The 19,683-nt window shown below is 30.9% G+C and overlaps 1 protein-coding gene across 1 annotated transcript; it reads right to left on the bottom strand.

Annotated features, from left to right (window-relative positions):
* Window positions 1–3,250: 3,250 nt before the first annotated feature.
* LOC139527784 (uncharacterized) lies at window positions 3,251–19,086 on the bottom strand. Its single transcript, XM_071323458.1, has 6 exons — window positions 18,739–19,086; window positions 16,318–16,467; window positions 15,069–15,201; window positions 13,198–13,239; window positions 12,107–12,385; window positions 3,251–5,629 (listed from the first exon to the last, which is right to left on the bottom strand). Exons 1-6 carry the CDS (start codon window positions 19,074–19,076, stop codon window positions 5,456–5,458), a joined length of 1,116 nt encoding a protein of 371 aa, XP_071179559.1. The 5' UTR covers window positions 19,077–19,086; the 3' UTR covers window positions 3,251–5,455.
* Between the last annotated feature and the right edge of the window lie 597 nt (window positions 19,087–19,683).

The following is a 19,683-nucleotide window of genomic DNA, read 5'->3' as shown; positions in this document are numbered from 1 at the left end:
GAGTGCACACGCTGAAATGTCTCGCCTTCTTTATTAATCATTGATATTATGTTGATAGTCCTAAGTATAAAGCTTTATTACAACTGTCACATAAACTAAACATTAACCAAGATAACTAAATAAAGACCGATGAACCATGAGAATGAGGTCAAGCTTAAGGTCAGATGAACCATGCCAGGCAGACATATACAGCTAACAATGCTTCCATACAACAATTATAGTTGACCTATTACTTATAGTTTAAGAAAAAGACCAAAACACAAAAACTTAACACTGATCAATGAACCGTGAAAAGGAGGTCAAGGTCAAATAAAACCTGCGCCACTGACATATAGATCATAAAATATTTCTATACACCAAATATAGTTGACCTAGGGCTTATAGTATTAGATAAAAAGACCAAAACTCAAAAACATAACTTTGACCACTGAACCATGAAAATGAGGTCAAGGTCAGATGACCTTTGCCCGCTAGACATGTACACCTTACAATCATTCCATACAACAAATATAGTAGACCTATTGCATAAAGTATGAGAAAAACAGACCAAAACACAAAAACTTAACTATAACCATTGAAAATGAGGTCAAGGTCAGATGAAACCTGCCAGTTGGACATGTACACCTTACAGTCCTTCCATACACCAAATATACTAGACCTATTGCTTATAGTATCTGAGATATGGACTTGACCACCAAAACTTAACCTTGTTCACTGATCCATGAAATGAGGTCGAGGTCAAGTGAAAACTGTCTGACGGGCATGAGGACCTTGCAAGGTACGCACATACCAAAGATAATTATCCTATTACTTATAATAAGAGAGAATTCAACATTACAAAAAATCTGAACTTATTTTTCAAGTGGTCACTGAACCATGAAAATGAGGTCAAGGACATTGGACATGTGACTGACGGAAACTTCGTAACATGAGGCATCTAAATACAAAGTATGAAGCATCCAGGTCTTGCACCTTCTAGAATATAAAGCTTTTAAGAAGTTAGCTAATGCCGCCGACGCCGGATCACTATCCCTATGTCGAGCTTTCTGCAACAAAAGTTGCAGGCTTGACAAAAATGGATATTTTACCGGCATCGACAATATTATAAATATGCAACACAGGTGATGCCCCCGCTTGCATATCATATAAGGTAAGAAAGGTATATAACTGAAGAAATGTAAAAGTACTAGTGACGCTACCCAAACGTGCACTTGATCTGAGTTTTGTGGTGATAAGTATTGTGTATAAATCACGTAGCATTTGGTTACATGTAGTGCTTTAACTTAAGGTAGAGAACATAAACGAAAAATTCCGGATTTTTTTCATTAGTTAACAGGTATAACTCAATTACGGTAAAATTGACACCACCAACATTCAAACTTGATATGTATGTCATGGTAATAAGCATTATGTATAAGTTTCATAACATTTGGTTGAAACAAACTAAAGTTAGAGAACAGAAACCAACTTTGGGACAAGGGTAAAACTTCACTTTGGCGGGGGAATAAAAATTAGCAATACAGCAACTATAAATTCAGAAATTATTGTGTGAAATTATTAAAATTAACAAAAATGTGAGTATTATTGCAATTTAGGAATAATTTTATACAGATTTTTGATCAGATATCAGAATGCCATTTTTTTGTCGTGGTACTCAAGAATTGGCATTATTTGCATAAATTAAAACCTAAGCTAGCAATATTTTTTTGAAATAATAGTCAAATAAAATATTTTCTTAAGTTGAACTATAGTATATAATAAGATAATAAAAATTTTCGCTGAGCACAGCCTGATACGAACGCAGAGGTTAAACCCTGAACATTTGGTGAAAGTTTTGACAAGATATTCAAGCTTGATACTGTCTGAATTTGGATTATGATCAAATGTTTGACATAATATAGGTTTCAGACACAAAATAAATGTGGTGAAAAATCTAAAAATTTGAAATGGGTTAAATAATTTGTATTAAATTTCAATTGAAGATTTCTTGCTATTGCGCAATATTGTGATATCACGCAATATTGTGATATCGCCCAATAATGTGATATTGTGCAATATTGTGATGCTGCACAATACTGTGCAATTGAAGACTTCTTGCTATTGTACAATACTGTGCAATTGAAGATTTATTGATATTGTGCAACACTATGCAATTGAAGATTACTTGCTAATGCACAATATCTAATACACTAATTTACACATCATGTTTGGTGTGTTTCTTCTGCCATATCAGTATTGTTTTGCTGTGATATATAATTCACAAATAATTAATGGGAAAATGGAAAATTAAAAAAAAAAAAAAATATGGAAAAAAAAATCCCATTTTTTTTAATCCACTTTTGAGTAATTACCTCTAAACTCCATCTCTGTCTTCGCTTTGTGGAATGATACCTTGCAGAACAATTTTAGAGAGATCAATACACATGAACACAAATTATTGTCTGGAAAAATAGACAAATGCTTGTTTTTGGCCCTGAATTTCTAGAAGTTATGAGAAATCTCCCTCAAATGAATCCCATCTTTCCCATTGTGATATGGAACCGTGTGGTACAATTTCAGGGAGATCCACACACTTAAACACAAGTTATTGTCTGGAAACTAGAAATATGCTTGCTCTTTTGAAGTACAATTTCAGAGAGATCCATACACCTACACACAAGTTATTGTCCAGAAACTAGAAATAATGCTAGTTGTTGGTCCCTTTTTTATCCTGAATTTCGAAACTGTGGGTACCATAACCCTCAAATTATTTTAATTTTAAAATACATAAAGTTGTGCATGGGAACACATATAGGTTTATGGTTCACTGTAGAAAGTCCTCTTATATGAGTAAATACTCCCAAAAATGACAAAGTTCAACTATCTCCAAAAGAGCAAATAGTATTAAAAATCAAAACCCTGACCACATGCACACCTTGAATATATGTACAACCAGCCAGCACAGTGAAATTCCCCAGCATTCAACTGTAGGAGAAATTATCCAGATACACAATATTAATGCACCCCTTATGTATGTATATACTCCAAAATTTACAATGTTCAACTATCTCCCAAAAGAGCAAACATTAATGAAATCAAAACCCTGAACACATACTTTCTAGGATTCAAACTGTAGGAGTTATGACAAATAACTATATACCCATAATGGGACAGACGTATGGAAGGAAGGATGGAAGGACATAGAGAGAGTTAAACAATTTGTTCGCCAACTTTCAGTTTGGGGGGAGGGGGGTCAAACACATTCAATATCTGAAACTTTAAAATTTTAAGACCCAATTAAGGGTATGTGAATATAAACAGTTATAACAACAATAACATATATACAAAACAATAATGAATGAATTGACATAGTTATGTATGCAATGATCATAAGTGCATAATTTATTGATTTTGAAGTTGAAAATAAATCTTTAAAGCGGAAAGAACATTTTATAAAATTTAGCAAGGTTGACAAGTCAATTGCAGTCATCAGAACATATAAAAACAAGAGGCTGTCACAACGACAGCAAACCGGATTTATTAACATTTATTTGTGTCCTGGCAATATCACAAGAACCATTACTGATGATTGGTGAAAGTGAAAATCGTCATATCAAATTTGACCTTCATTTTGTCAAATATCAACATATTAAAATTTGAAAAGCATAGATTGAATGGTTCGTGAGTAAATGCAACAATGTGAATGGAAACACCATTTTACGATCTTTCAAGAACCATAACTCCTAAACGGTAAAAGTCAAAATCGTCATTATTGAACTTGACCTCTATTTTGTCATCAGTAACAACATATTAAAATTTAGGAAGCTTTGGTAGTACAGTTCATGCGTAAATGCACGGACACGATTGAACACTCCATTTTTCAATCTTTCAAGAACCATAACTCCTGAACGGTAAAAGTCCAAATCGCCATTATAGAACTTGACCTTCATTTAGTTGTCAGTAACAACATATTAAAATTTTAAAAGCATTGGTTGAATGGTTCATGAGTTAATGCACGGACAACATTTGATTGCCGCCAGCGCGACCTCCCGCCCGCCGTACATTCCCAAATCAATAACCGACATTTTTGTCACAAAAATCCGGTTAAAAATCACATTGCTTTACATTACAATAGTTGTAGGTTGTTTTTTTTTAACACAAATTACAAGGCAAAAGCCTTTTTCTTTCATTTGAGAAAAAAATAATTTAAACAAATAGTGAAATTCATCTTCAATTTCACATACTTTGCATATTTATAGTTGAGGCAATCCTGATGATTGGCACTTGAAAAATTAACCTTGTTCTATAGACAATTAATGATTAACACACATACAATTACAAAATGTCTTTCGAAGATCAAATGAATGATCAACAATATAACATAAAAAATTATGGCCTGCTTTGATAATTCCCTAGTTGAAACACCTACCTGAATTAAAAAACAGTAGTATTAAATATGGAACCCATGTTTTTTAAATGATTACAGAGATATTGTTATATTTGATTCAATTACATTCTCTGGTTCACTTTGTGACAGCCAGTATCTAGCTATCAACTAGAACTATTTTATTAAGTGATCACAGATATCCCTACTTACAGAAAACTCTTTGAAAATGATCCCAAAATTCAAATTTTACAGATGGGCAGACAGATTTCGTCAATGAATAAAAACAAAACAATGTCCAATTAACAGTACTAGTGCAAATGAAGTCAAGGTCACATGATACCAGTCTGTCAGAATGTTTATTTACCAGACATATATACCTTACTATCATAACATTCACTAAATAAAGTGCCCATAATAACTTGTAGTATCTGAAAAGTAAAATGAACCACAAAATCTTAACAATGTCTTATGAACCGTGAAAATGAGGTCAAGGTCATAAAACCTGCCAGTCATACATGTACACCATATTATCATTCCATTAACCAAATATATTTGACTATAACTTACAGAATCTAAGATACCAAATACACTACAATAACTGAATCTTAATAAGTGAACTGTGGTATACATGTAACTAATACCAAAAAAATACAATTACAAATCATTAATTTTGAAGTGCAAGACACATTTGAACATGAAAAATTATCCTCATAGAAATTTAAATGAAATTGTAAAAATTTTAACAGGTACATGAATTAAAATTAAACAATGAAATGCTGGGTACACCTGTTATAGTTTTCAAGTTATAGTAAATATTGTGAAAATTGATAGATTAATAATAAACTATAATATATAATAATAAATCAAAAATCAACAAGAATAAAATGTAACTGCAAAAAAGAGAGTATTTCCACTTTTGACAAAATCATTTTTTTTTAAACAATTGCCATTACTTTCATGAGTCTAACAGAAATTGATGATACTGCTTAAATCTAAATATTAGAAATATACCAACTTTCAGATGACACTATGCATGACTTCTGGTCACACTGGCAAGGCTTTTTAAAACACTTTAATTTTGAAAGTGTATTATACATTGTTAAGTCTCACAAAGTTTTCTATCAAAACGGATCTTGATTCTTCTGACAAAATATCTAAAGGCTTAGAATAGTAGATTACTGCTCTGTCATCATTTAGGAGGAGTTGATTATTTTTCAGTTTGTCCAGATGAGTTCTTGACATAACAAGCACTGTGAAAATTACCTGAAATTATAGATTAAACAGTACATAAAATTATCAAACACTTTTAAAACAATCTTTCCATCTCACCCACTGTATAGTATAAAATTAAATTTATTTCCTTTCCTATATTACCATATGGACCATAATTTGGTATTCGGCCTTTGGTTTCTTTTTGTATCCTTTTTTATAAGTTCTAAAATTTTAACTTTTATTTTGTGGGTTGTGTTGGTGTTAGAATAGTATGAATGGAACAATTGAGTTTTTCGAGAAAAAATTAATACATTTTGATTCACCGTTTACGTGACAGGAAACCAAACAGGAAACCAATCTTTATTTTCTTTATTTTGCACAATATAATTCAAAAGGCATAAATAAACACCATTACTAGTGTTACTTGCTTCATGTTAATATTTAAAATCTATTTTCAATGTAATATTAAAGTTTTTTTTAAACGTGACAGGAAACCATAAGAAACCAAAAGCATTTTTTTAGTTTTATTTTATTGCAAAATCTGCTTAAAATAATCTGAACAGTATACTTTTTCTTAAAATCCATCTTAAATGTAACAGTATTATAAAACTCCTAAATATGTGCTTGTTTTGAAAACAATTAGTACAATTTATTCAGAATTTTCCATATTTTCTTCATTGATACAGGATACCATAATCGTTGTATCTTGATGTTTTGGCCAAAAAAATATATTTATATTTGGTTTTGAAATTCCAGTTATATAAAATTTATTCCAAATCATTGGCAATGTAAAATTCTTTAAATCCAGTAAAGAAAAAAACTTTTAACTTGGAATTTAAATCTTTAAAATAGGCACCATGTGATATTTGTGACCTGTACACCATCTACATGGTTTCCACATTTTAACCTACTTTAGTGGGCTAAAATCAATAAAGTACTTCCTTTCAAGTCATGCCTGGTAAAAGTTTACTTTTCCTTTGACAAGTTTATTGCGTTTCTGAAAAGTGTTTGCAGAACATGAATAAAAAAAAATAATTAAAAATTGTGACAAAGTTACCAACTTTGTACATTCCTAGTGTAACGGTATATTAACATGCATTTTTCATTTAATTATCTTTATTCACCTAAAATATCCAGTAATATTTACTGCTGAAGCAAAATCAATCGAACGAACATCGGCACCATGATAACCCAAGTCAAACTGAACTGCTATTATTAGCTGTTTTTTAGCTGTTATTTGCCAGTTCTTCATATTTTTAGCAGTCCTTTAGCTGTTCTAAGCATTCAATCTAATAGCAGTTTGAAAAACTGCCACATTTCACCATTTCTTAGCATTCGGCTTAGCATTCGTCTTAGCATTCATCTTAGCATTCGACTTAGCATTCGTCTTAGCATTCATCTTAGCATTCCTCTTAGCAGTCAGGACAACAGTTATGACAGCAGTTCGATAGCAGTTGACCTATTAATCTTTGTTATAAAAATGCTTGGATCTGGCTATGTTTTCAGCTTGAAGTTAAACATTTATTTGAAGATAATTTGATCATTTTCAAATGTGCATTTTGGCTCCATGTTGTGTGGAAATACTTGCTAGTGAAAAACTGTATTTTTGTCATTTATAAGCTTAATTTTGGATGAATTGAATACTTTTACACACCTGCAGTACAGTAAGTTGAAAGTTACAGTTAATGCTTGTGTATATTCTGACATAACTTTGTTGGGGGAAACAGAAATCATACAGAAATCCCACAAAAAGGGGGGATAGTTGTTTACTTTAAAAGAATATCTGATGTTGACAGGATTGTATTAGAATACTAGCATATATATACTTACAGTTCAAGATGTTATTTGAAAAAAATAGATATGATTATTTTAATCTATTATTTTGTTAAAAAAAGACAAATCTAATCATATTCGAGAGTTGAAAAAAGGGGGAGGGAATTCATAGGTAAACCTAGACTGCAAATAGCTGATTGGTTAAAATTGTCCAAACAATCAATTTAATGAAATTAATTTATAATATATAATTTTACTTTAGTTTGTTTCAGAAAAAAGAAACATAATATATATTACATGTATCAAGAATTTATTTGTTTAAAATTCCAAAAGAGACTTCTCTTTTGGTCCATATTTAATAGAATAAAAACAGTACATTTGGCATGTTTGGTAATAAAATAATGATAACAATGAAATAACTTCTTATTTAAAAAATCACTTAGTCAAGGTAGTGATAAGCCTCTTAGCAGTAATAGCTCTTAAATAAGTTGCTTTTTTAAAAGTTTTGATAATCAAAGTGCATTTTTAATTGTTCCTATATCATTACGGCCACTAATATAATTAATAAAGGGTCTAAGACCAGCTAAAGTAAGTGCTACTCTTTTTTTTTTTTTAAATTCCCTTAAAATTAAGTCTGTTATTAGATTGTATAGTTACTGCTCTAATTACAAATATATAAGTTTAAGTACAACTTTTTGAAATTTCACATAAGACTTACAGTAAAATATTAGAATTTTAATAATTTTTGCTTTCATATCTTGTACACTGTATATTGATTACCAGTATTCATGTGTCGCCTTTGTATTGCAACTTTTGGCAGATCTGATAGCATTCCACTGCAGTTATTAGCAGTTTATAAAACCATATTAGGATGTAAAACTTAGCAGTTGGCATGAATATTCATTATTGACAGCTGTTATTATAGCAGTTCTCATGAATATTCATTATTTGATAGCTGTTATTATAGCAGTTCTCATGAATATTCAGATCTCATTTAAATTTTTCGTTAAAAATAACTGCCAAAGAACTGTGAAGGCTAAATAAACTGCTAAGAAACAGCTATGGAATGCTATTGGAATGCCTTTATGCAAATTAATCATTGCCTTATATTTGGTAACTGTGAATGCTAATAAACTGCCAAATAACTGCTGTCAAGTGGGAACTGTGAATGCTAATTAACTGCTAAAGAACTGCAGTTCACTTTGACTTGGGAAGAGACGTAATTTCGATTGAATTTTCCAAGGACCCTTTTCATCGTTATTGGGAAACGTAGTGTGTTTAAACGTCGGTCAAATTTGAAATCGATTTTGTCAAGTCATTGGGCATTTATTTTCACACAAGATCGTATGTAACATTATGCACATAGGAATAATAATAGACCCCCGGCGCAATCTCTTTGAAAATTGTATTTTCCTTTTTTAAACAAGTCGAAACAAGTCTACAGATTATGTTTGCTAACATCCCGTTGGAAACAAAAACAATGTTTAGAACTAGTATATCGTATGTCCGGCTGTAAGGGCGTGATCACATGTTAGTCACATGTTTCACGTATGACCGGAAATGATTAGAACTTAAGGACAAAAACAATTTTAATAAATAACTGGACTTCTGTTTCGTGTGAAATGTAACGCATAACGATAACGTCATTTTCTTACTTAATTATTACGAAGATCAAAACAAGAATGTAAATCATCTCTGATTTACCTGTTTGAACATCTCGCGAGAGTTCATATTTGCATATTGTTTTTAAGAATTCTATTACAACAAAGCAGATTACATCATCTAAAATTTGCGTTACGAAATCGGACACAAAAATCACGTCACTGTTCTTACATCTGCTACATAAATACTTATAGTTCTCAGCATTTTCTTCTCACTATTCTTATTGGTCTTAAATGTTCTTTGTTATTTGAAAGCAAAAGTTACGAATTTGCCGGTGACGATTATCTATAAATCAGTCAGCGTTATGCTCTTTGGAAGCAAAAAGTAACGCGAGAAACGACACAAAAATACGGTTCTAGAATCTTTGAAATTCGTATATTTCAATTTTTTTTCTAGGGAAGAGTAGCATACACTTGTATGTTAATAAAAATAATGGCATCTTTAGAAGTAGTTACAACTTTTCTTACAGTAATTCAAATTTTATCACTTTTCTATAGTTATAGGAAACGGAGCCAAATAGCAAATTATGGTCCATATATCAATCGAAATTCAATTGAAAAAAACTATTGTTTATCATGTTTATTAACTTCATTGTTTCTTAACAAAATGATTTATAAGTATAAAAAAAGTTGAACAATGTAGAAGAATTTTAGATGCATATCATATAAGGTTATAAAGAAACATTAATTAGGCTGTTAGTTTTTTCGTTTGAATAGTTAATAATTTGTGATTTCAAACTTTTATAGCTGACTATATGCAGTATGGGCTTTGCTCATTATTGAACGCCATACAGTTTATGTCTTAAACAACAAGAATGTGTCCATAGTACACGGATGCCCCATCCGCACTATCATTTTCTATGTTCAGTTGACCATGAAAAAGTAAAAAAAAAATTCTAATTTGGCTTCAAAATTAGAAAGATCATATCATACATGTCATAGGGAACATGTGGACTACAATTTCATCAAATACTACCTTGAACAAAAACTTTAACCTGAAGCAGGCCAGAAGCTTGAACAGAGGAACAGATGCACAGACCAGAAAACATAATGCCCACAAATAGGGCATAAAAAATATATTACACAGTTACAATTTTTCCTCCAACAAAATACTGTGGATTCATCATTATATATTGGATACCAATTTTCTTGGAATTCATGGAACCAGGTGAATCACGAAATTAAATGATCAATGAATGACAGTTTTTCTATAGGTTAAAATACAGATTTTGGCAAAACCACTAATTTTAATATTTCTGAAAATGTTTTCCTTAATAAAAAAAGTGTACCCACGAAAATAAATGAATCCACAGTATCTAGAACTAAAAGCAACTAATAGCTCATGGTTGAAAGCTGTACAGTGTTAATATCTGTGTCATTTGATTTCTTGTGGAGAGTTATCTCATTGGCAATCATTTTTTATACATAACTGAAGAACGGTGAAAGTGACGCTACCAAAATTTGTAAATGATCTGTGTTTTGTTGTTATACGTATTGTATATATAAAATTATCATAGATACCAGGATTGATATTTTGTAATTTGCCAGATCATTTTTTCAACAAAAGACCCATTAGAGACACTCAAATCAAAGCCAAATAAAGTACAAAATTGAAGAGCATAAGTTTATAAGTTTCATAAAATTTGGTTGAGACAAACTTAAGTTAAAGTCTAACAGAAATGAAAAATTCAGCAATTTTTCCACTTGTAAAAGGGTATAACTCCAGAACAGTAAAAGTGACACTACCAAAATTAATCTTGATTTGTAATTATGGGGTAAAAAGCATTGTGTATAAGTTATATATATTTGGTTAAGGTAAACTGCAGTTAGAGAACAGAAACCAACTTTGGAACATACGAACATACCAACTTGCAGATGGACAAGGGTAAACCTTAATGCCCCCTATGCTAGGGGGCATAAAAACAATGTTTCACGAGCGATTTAGAAAGGACTATAATGCTTTTAATGCAATAAATGGGCAAAAAATAAAGGCAATTTCATCATGTTCTGATGAATTTACAAACTTAGTTTTGCAAAAAATCTGAATGTTTTGGTTCACACTCTTCATTAACAAATACCAGGAGTAAAATTAATGCTTTTAACTCTTTTCTAAAGAAAGAAATTATTTATGTTTTAGAATTTTGTTAATTGTAAATGAAAATCAGTTTCATCAACATGGTTAAAAATGTAAATGCTTATGATGAAAGTGACCACCAGGTTTGAAATAACATGATGGGGGTACCATGAAGGATCTACTTACCCTTCTGGAGCACCTATCGTGAGATCACCCCAAGTTTTTAGTGGGGTTTGTGTCGCTTAGACTTCAGTTTTCTACGTTGTGTCTTGTGTACTTTTATATATCTGTTTGACTTTTTCTTTTTTAGCCATGGCTTTGTCAGTTTATTTTTAATTTATGAGCTAGACTTTCCACTGATATCTTTCGCCTCTCTTTTACATAGCTATGCACATTATAACATCTTTTAAAAACAGAAGGCAGAATCAAATGGAATAAAGTTGAAAAACTGTGTTGAATGTCACTTTTAGCACTATTGACTGAAGTCGAAACATTTTTAGTGGTAGAGGAAGCTTGAGTGCCAGCTGGAGAGAGCCATCAGATCAGAGACAAACAAACTTTCTGTTTTCCCATTTAGAACTCACCTCAGTGTTGACAAGTGATCTTTGTTGATAAACTACTTGAACCACTTTGTTACTGAAGTCCCAGCACATTTATTTAAGATAATATATAAATACGATGTGGTATGATAGCTAACTATAGGTTATCTAACCTCCTTCAACAATGAGTGAAATCAATACCATATAATATATGTACATGTATAGACAGCTATAAAAGACCTGGGCCCCTAAATGACAAACCTTAAATGAGACAACTAATGGTCAGATTAATGTACAAAATAATGAATGAAAAAATATGATATATAGTAACAAACATCAACCGCTGAATCACAGGCTCCGTACTTCGCATGTAGGCACATACAGAATGTGGCTGGGGTCAAACTAGTTTGTTATGGCCAAACCCCGCCCCTAACCTCAAACAGTTGTGTAACAACAACTATTTTTTGTTACAGAAGTTTACCTTTGTCTTGTCAATAATCATGCCTGGCATGGTCAATTGTGATTCTGTTGTTGATTCTTGGTATCTTTTCAGATCTAAAAGCAGCTCACCACCATGTTGTCCAAGAACTCTATTATTAGCAATTCTTTCTATAAGAGGGCGAACAGCTTCTTGTTCACCATCCGTTGGCCATGAACATGTACCAGATGAACTAGAACTTGATTCATCCGGAAAGTAAATATCAGGTGAAGGTTCTCTTGATCTTCTTCTTAATTTTCTAACTTGTATTGTGTTGTTAACCTAGAAATATTTAATTCAAAATGTAAAATAAATCATGATAATTGTTTTTAATTTAAAGATAAAAGACCATTTAACCTCTTTCATATCTAATTAAGTGACATAGCCATGATTGCAGTTCCTCGAAATTAATACATGACAGACAGGACAAGTCCTGTAAAAATATATTCAGTCCCTTCAATTTTTGTTAATTTTGTAATACATTCCTAAAATAAAATTCAAGAATCATCAATTCTGACCTGTAAATCTATGACTGACATAATAACTAAAGCATTCTTTGCAGGTAACCATAATTTTTAATATAGTCACTGTGTAGCCACTATTGTCGACCTTTATCATGTTTATAAATCATGACAGGCATTTAATGTCATGAGCCTTTATCAGTAGTTCAGTGTCCATTGTTCATGTCTGTCATATTTGGTTTTTGGTCAATTGTTTTGGTTTAAATTAGGCTGTTAGTTTTCAGAATTGAATTGTTTAAATTTTTTCATGTCAAAGCAAGGACAAACTGATATTGAAATGAAGAAACAGCAATGAAAGCGTTGTTGTTTTTTTTGCATTGCTGCACATGTGCTGATTTTGTATCATTGATGGATACCCAATATATACTTTTTATTTCTAAGGATAATTTGATTGTGCTGTATTGGTAAAAAGTAGAAAGTGCAACACTACAGGCATGTACTCCCAAGCATGAGCTGCTGTTATAATCATATGTCTGTGCTACATGTAAATTTTTGAACTGTTGCAGGGTTTTTTTCTGTCATGCATAGGTGTTTTATGCAGAACTTGATGTGAAAGATTTTATACTATTATACCTGTTGATTTCTACTGTGGCTATGTCTGCTGTTTCTTGAGGCCTACAATTATATACACCAATTTAATTATTTAATAATTATTTGAATTTTAAGGCCATTGTGTGATAATATTTAAATGTTTTAAAAGTTAAATGGTTCTTAGAATGTATTTTTCTAAGGATATTCAATTTTTCATATTTTTTTTCCATAATTATTGTATATAAATGTAAGGACACTTTCTTGAATTTTACTTCCTTATTTTAAATAAAAGTTCCAATACAAAAGTTATTAATTTTAAATTAATAAATAGATAAATTATTTTGCATATTAGCATTTTGATTTGAGTAATATGAAGTGGAAAAGCGTGTGAGACGCTCAAAATTATAAGTATGGTGCCTAATTATATAATGAGATATTTTTTTCATAATGCAGTCCTATGGAAATCAATACAAATACACCAAAAAATTGTAGTTTTTTCAAATCTTTGGCATTACCTTTAACAGCTACTGAAATTTCCCTTGACAAATAAATATTTAAAGTTGAAAAAGACAGAATCTGTTCTTCATTAACTCTCTTTTAATAAAGAATCATTGAATTAATAATCATAGAAAATATGGAAAAATTTGCATAAAATTATTTTAATTATTTGCATTTCTAAATATAAACATAGTAAAAATGTTAAATTTATTTGCATTTCTAAATATAAACATAGTAAAAATGTTAAATTTATTTGCATTTCTAAATATAAACATAGTAAAAATGATGGCCAATAGAGTCAAAATCTGTTTCCGGGTTTATTCTTTGATGAACTATTTAGATTTGACCTGGTTATTTGAGGAAGTTATCTGATAAACAATAAAATAAGTTGGAGATAAGCTTAAAATTATTGACTTTCATAAATATTGAACAATTATATAAGATCCATAAACATGATAAAGCAACGGAAATCAACTTAGTATATCTATATGAACGATAATACTTGTAAAAAAATAAATAAATAATTGTAAATTTAGGCAGCTGAATCTGTGTAAGCACTTTCTAATTTATTTTAAAATGTTTAACTGTCATACAGCTTTCTTAAATATATATCAGTAAATCAAATGTGTGTTTATCAAATTTCAAATCTGAATAATGGTTACACCTCAATAATACATTTCTTCCAGTTCAATTAATTATCAAAGAACAATTCTAATTCAAATCATATCTTTTCTCAATGGCAAATATGACATGTATACATGAGTAAAACTTTAATGAAGAATTTTTTTATTGAAGTTATTTATCATCATTGCAAAATGTGCAAGTGAAAACTGCAAAAAAGATAATGTTAACTGGCAGAAAAACAAAGTCCATTTATATGTTGAATACCGAAAAACTAGATTTTTTTACCAAAATTTACTTCTGAATATTATCTTATGATCATCAATAAGATTCTTTCCAAGTTTGGTAAAAATCCAGGATATTTTCAGAAAGTTGTTAAAATTTCAAAAACTTTTAACCACAGAGTGAATATATACACGTATATATTTGTGGACGCTGTTGCCAAATTGTTGGATCGCTTAGTCTTGCTTTTGCAACAAAAGATGCAGACTCAACAAAAACTGTTATTTTTAATTATGATAGCAAATATATTTGTTAATTTTATACATGTTGTATGGAGTATTATTAGAATTTGCAATAAATAACCTCACAATTTTGTAAATTATTTAATAATTGCAATAACAGATCCATGCCAGCATTTCTGAATGTACACAGAAGTAAATATCTACCTGTATCATGTGACTGTATGGTAGTTCTACTGCTATATTGTAAAATGAAAAGTTTTGGTAAAACTACTGATGCTTAAAAAAATGGCGTCATAACTTAGATGAAAACAAATAAAAATTCAAACATACCTCTAACACTGTCACCATGTTATCTGTCTTCTTTTGTTCAAGTCCAGATTTAAAAAATCTTAAGTCTGGCTCAGATATCACAGTACAGTTTGCTAGATTGTGCCAAGTTGTTTCTTGTACTTTCCCACACTTTCTGCCAAAAAGAATTTATTAAAGAGTTACAAAGTGTTGGTTGCAGCATAGAACAACAGCAAAATTTTAACCTTGTAATATGTTAAAAGAGAGTTATGTTTTTCCCTTTTTTTTTCTTAATTGTTAAAATTCTTAATTTTATCTATTTTTATATATGTAGCTAAGAATTGTATATAGAACTAACTAAGGGTATCATAATATACAATGATTATAAATCCATAAATGAAATCATTTTACAATACATTCGAAATTGAAATAGGATCCAATTTACTACATGGTAAATATGAAGTATTTTTTATTATCAATGTAAAAACTGAGTAAAAGTCAGTATAAATGTTCTAAAAAAAATCAATTAATTATTCCAGTCAGAACAGTAATCTGTGGTTAAAAAAATACTGTAAATTGGGTTATTATGTCTAATAATTTGAAGGTTTGGCATACATGTATAAAATGAGAGGGTTCAATTATTGCTTTCTATAAGTTTCCTTAGTTAAACTTGTACGTGGTAAATGCACATAAGAATAAAGTTGCATGCTTAGAGAAGATAATGATGAGTGCACATAATAAATTAACACATACACTGACAAATAAAACAGAAATTAATACAAACAAATGTGTTATGTTACACCACTACCAAGATAACTTTTCATTCCCCATTTATGGGCATTATGTTATCTGGTCTGTGTGTCTGTTCTTCGATTTGTCTGTCTGTCTGTCCCGTTTCAGGTTAAAATTTTTGGTCAAGATAGTTTTTAATGAAGTTGAAGTCCTATCAACATGTGATCAACTTGATACTCAGTACACATGTTCTTTATGATAGTATCTTTCTAATTTTAATGCAAAATAAGAGGTTTTACCCCAATTTCACAGTCCATTGATCATGAACATAGAAAATGATAGCATGATTGGGGCATCTGTGTACTATGGTCACATTCTTGTTGATTTATCATTTCGCCTTCATGCTTAAGCCATTTATTCTAAATTGCAAAAAAAGTCAAATCTCCTCATCAAGGGCCATGCAAAGACCTACAGGTGTATAAGAAGTCTGACAGTTTTGGTAGAAATGACGACCAGTACATTCTGAACATTGTATTAACTGTCCCATTTAATTACTTACACTGCTTCCAAACAGCATAACTCAGCAAAAGCACTAACAAACTGAGTAAATAATCCCTCATATGGCTTGAAACTCCTGAAGGCATGCTGAACATCTTCTAAAAGACGATCAAGTGCCATTATAAATCTTTTTACTTTAAAGGTTACAAGCCTACAATAAAAGAAAAGAATGTTCACTTTGAACTGTAAAAAAAACCAACATTCAGTTAAGGTACAATGTATATAAATTAACAGTTAACTACACATTCACTATCTTTTTAAAATATATATTTACCGTTGGTTTTCCTGTTTGAATAGTTTAACACTAGTCATTTTTTGGGGACCTTCATACATTTATCATGTTTATAGCTTGTTGTTTGGTGTGAGCCAACTTTGAAGGCTCTGTTTAAAGTCTGTACTTCGACTTACAAATGTATAATGGTTTAATTTTTACAAATTGTGACTTGGATGGAGAGTTGTCTCATTGGCACTCATACCACATCTTCTTACAAGACAGTACATTTGTAACAAGTATATACATTTTATATCTATAAAGAACACAAATATCTGCAAATCTTTGAACATGTTGAAAAGGAAGGATAACAATTATAAAAGAAACAGGTTCCACTATTAAACTTTTGTATTATTATATTTCTTCACTCTCAACAGTTAAATTTTAATAATTTGAAAAAATCGTCAAGTAAACATGGTAAAAATGTATTTCGATTTAGGTGTTCGTGCTGTTAGAATTACAATTCAATTTCACTGTTTTAAGTGGAGAAAATATTGTAACACACTTATCACGTGCAATATTATTTATTAATCAATGTTTAAGTCATCAATATGTGCTAAAATTTAAATTTAACCCTCTTGCTGCCAGAGGGACACATGTGTCCACACGGACTGTGCCAGAGGGACACATGCAGTCTTCACGCTGAGTGGCAGCCCAGGCTAGGAAAATTGCTCTCGGGCCTGTAAAAATCATATCTACAGGCCAACAGAATCTAACTAAAAATTTTCAAAAATTGAGCTCCAGGCCTGTAGATTTAATAGTTCATCGTGAAGACTGCACATGTCCATGTTTAATTAAATGATTAAAACAAGCTTCTCCTCTTTCTGTATCATTTTCAAATAAAAGACAAAAGGTTATAAACAGTTTTATATTTTCTGTGATGGATTCAAAATGTAATGGTTATTTTGGCGTGACATCGTATATATCGAATGACATAATTGTTGGACATCTGTCGTATTTTCTGGCAGAAATGCACCCTTAAAACACCACTGCCAGCAAGAGGGTTAAAGTGTTATTAGGATAATGATGGTGTCATTCTGTCTTTCCAGGTATCACCGAAATACAGAGTTCTTATAACAGATTATGGGATATGGACTGAACAATGCCAAATGAGGACAGAAGGGTATTGTGGTGTCATACATGTATGTTTTCGTATGTCATATGTTTTCTTATCATGCTTATCATCCATATTTCATCGGTTTCTATTTCACACGGGTATATTGTGACGTGTTTTTCGGTTTCTATATTAGGAACAACAACAACACTACAACTTGACATCTTCAAAACATATTCTAAGTCGTTTTAAAAGACGCTAGAACAAATTTAATAAAACTAACCAGATTAGCCATTTTTATCTAATGCCAAAAAAATGCCTCACTAGAAAAGTTGCTGAGCAATATTCTGAGGAGTTACATGAAGTATAGCTATATATAGATATCGTCTGCCTGCCTGACATTTGATCTTCAAGACATGTGACTCATGTGGTTTTTTTTTGTCATTTTTATTACAAACAAGTGCGTTAAAATTACCATGGTTCTTATATAAAATGGCTGTTCAAAATCCATTTATTCAATATTTTATTGACAATTCTTTTTATACATCCTTGATACACGAAGATGAAAACAGTCTTAACTTTTTACATTTAAACCCTATAAATTTTTAAAACTGCATTTTGTTTTAAAAAAATAATGTCTTTTGTAGAAACAAAGTGTCAATCGGAAATAAATAAAAATGTAACAATTTCAGTACATGAAACACCAACCTAAAACTATTTACTATTTATTTCTAGTACTGAAAAGTATTGAATAACCTTTATTATGATTCAAGCGATCACCAGAACCAGGACTTTATAAAATACTAATTTCCGGATTATATAGTCATTTCCTGTCCATGAACTGATCCAATTTTAAATTCATACAAAAACATAAGACGCTGTTTTTTTTTACATACGAAAATCGCAAAGTAATCGGAAACAGTTAAAAATCGTAGACAGCCTTGACAAAAAAACTAGATACATGAAATCATTCGATAGCCTGACATGCTTTTCAAATTTGAGTAAACACCTGAATAAAAACTCAACAGTGAAAACCGTAAGGAGTGAAAATTGTTAATAGTACGAAAACACATCAGTCATCACATGATGATAATTACTTTTCTGGTTGTTTTTCCAATTCAACATAGAGTTGCGTGATTGAAGATTTGATCAACGGACCATGAAATTGTAATTTTTCAACGGATGCCTCGAATTTGAGGAAATGGTTGGCTTCTTGAATATATTCTTTTTGAAATCTATTAAGTTCGACAAGCGTTGGTATTTTTGATAACACATCATAAGGCTCATCTAAGAAATCCTCGGCATAATAAATATGCAAAAGACTCAAATCATATGTTTTCCAATCCGACACCGATCTGGGCAATGCAACATGAAGTAATTTGGAAGATTTTTCTTCTGATTTTCGTTTAGCGGGTCTTTTGATTTCTGCGTCCATAGCAAGGGATATAAATATAGGGGAGAGAAACTCAATGTATGTTTATATGAATTTGCGTGTATATCGCTCCGATTAAGGAGCACATCATAATTGTGTATAAAATCAGTTTATGGGTTCTTAAAATTATCAGACATAGGACATAAAGCTTTATTTAGAGTCGGTATAAGCATAGCAGTTACAAACATAAGCTCTGAAGAGCTTTTAAAACCGACATACCAACTGTTCTGTTCTGTTTTTGTAGTATTCCTCCACTATCTTGGAGAACCGTTGTTTATACAACGTAATAAGTCCACTACTGTTCTTCAATTTTGGACTGAAACACCACCTAATCGTCTGGGGAGCTACTTTTTATTAAAATAAGATATAGATATAGATCCTAGAATTAAAATTATTATTATTTTAATTCCTCTAATGAGATCATTAATCCTCCGTCACTCTCACGGTTATCATATGTATACTCTCACTATACAATTAAACATAAATGTTCCTGTCACCCTGTGACACTAAATTGCATTCTGCTTTCACTATATATGTTGCAGTTTAATAATCAATGTTCCTGTCACCCTGTGACACTATATTGCACCACTGCTATGACCACAGTTATTGT

This window comes from Mytilus edulis, chromosome 6 (assembly GCF_963676685.1).
Source record: "Mytilus edulis chromosome 6, xbMytEdul2.2, whole genome shotgun sequence".
In the NCBI taxonomy this organism is placed as follows: domain Eukaryota; kingdom Metazoa; phylum Mollusca; class Bivalvia; order Mytilida; family Mytilidae; genus Mytilus; species Mytilus edulis.
This window is presented reverse-complemented; position numbering and strand designations above follow the sequence as displayed.

Bases quoted from the DNA above. Each gene is read 5' to 3' on its own strand.
- LOC139527784 (XM_071323458.1), bottom strand. From the start codon at position 19,076: ATGGACGCAGAAATCAAAAGACCCGCTAAACGAAAATCAGAAGAAAAA. The intron at 16,468-18,738 runs GTAATTATCATC...CTTTTATTGTAG, and splicing joins TTGGAAAAACAACCAGAAAA to GCTTGTAACCTTTAAAGTAA. The intron at 15,202-16,317 runs GTAAGTAATTAA...TCTTTTTGGCAG, and splicing joins TTATGCTGTTTGGAAGCAGT to AAAGTGTGGGAAAGTACAAG.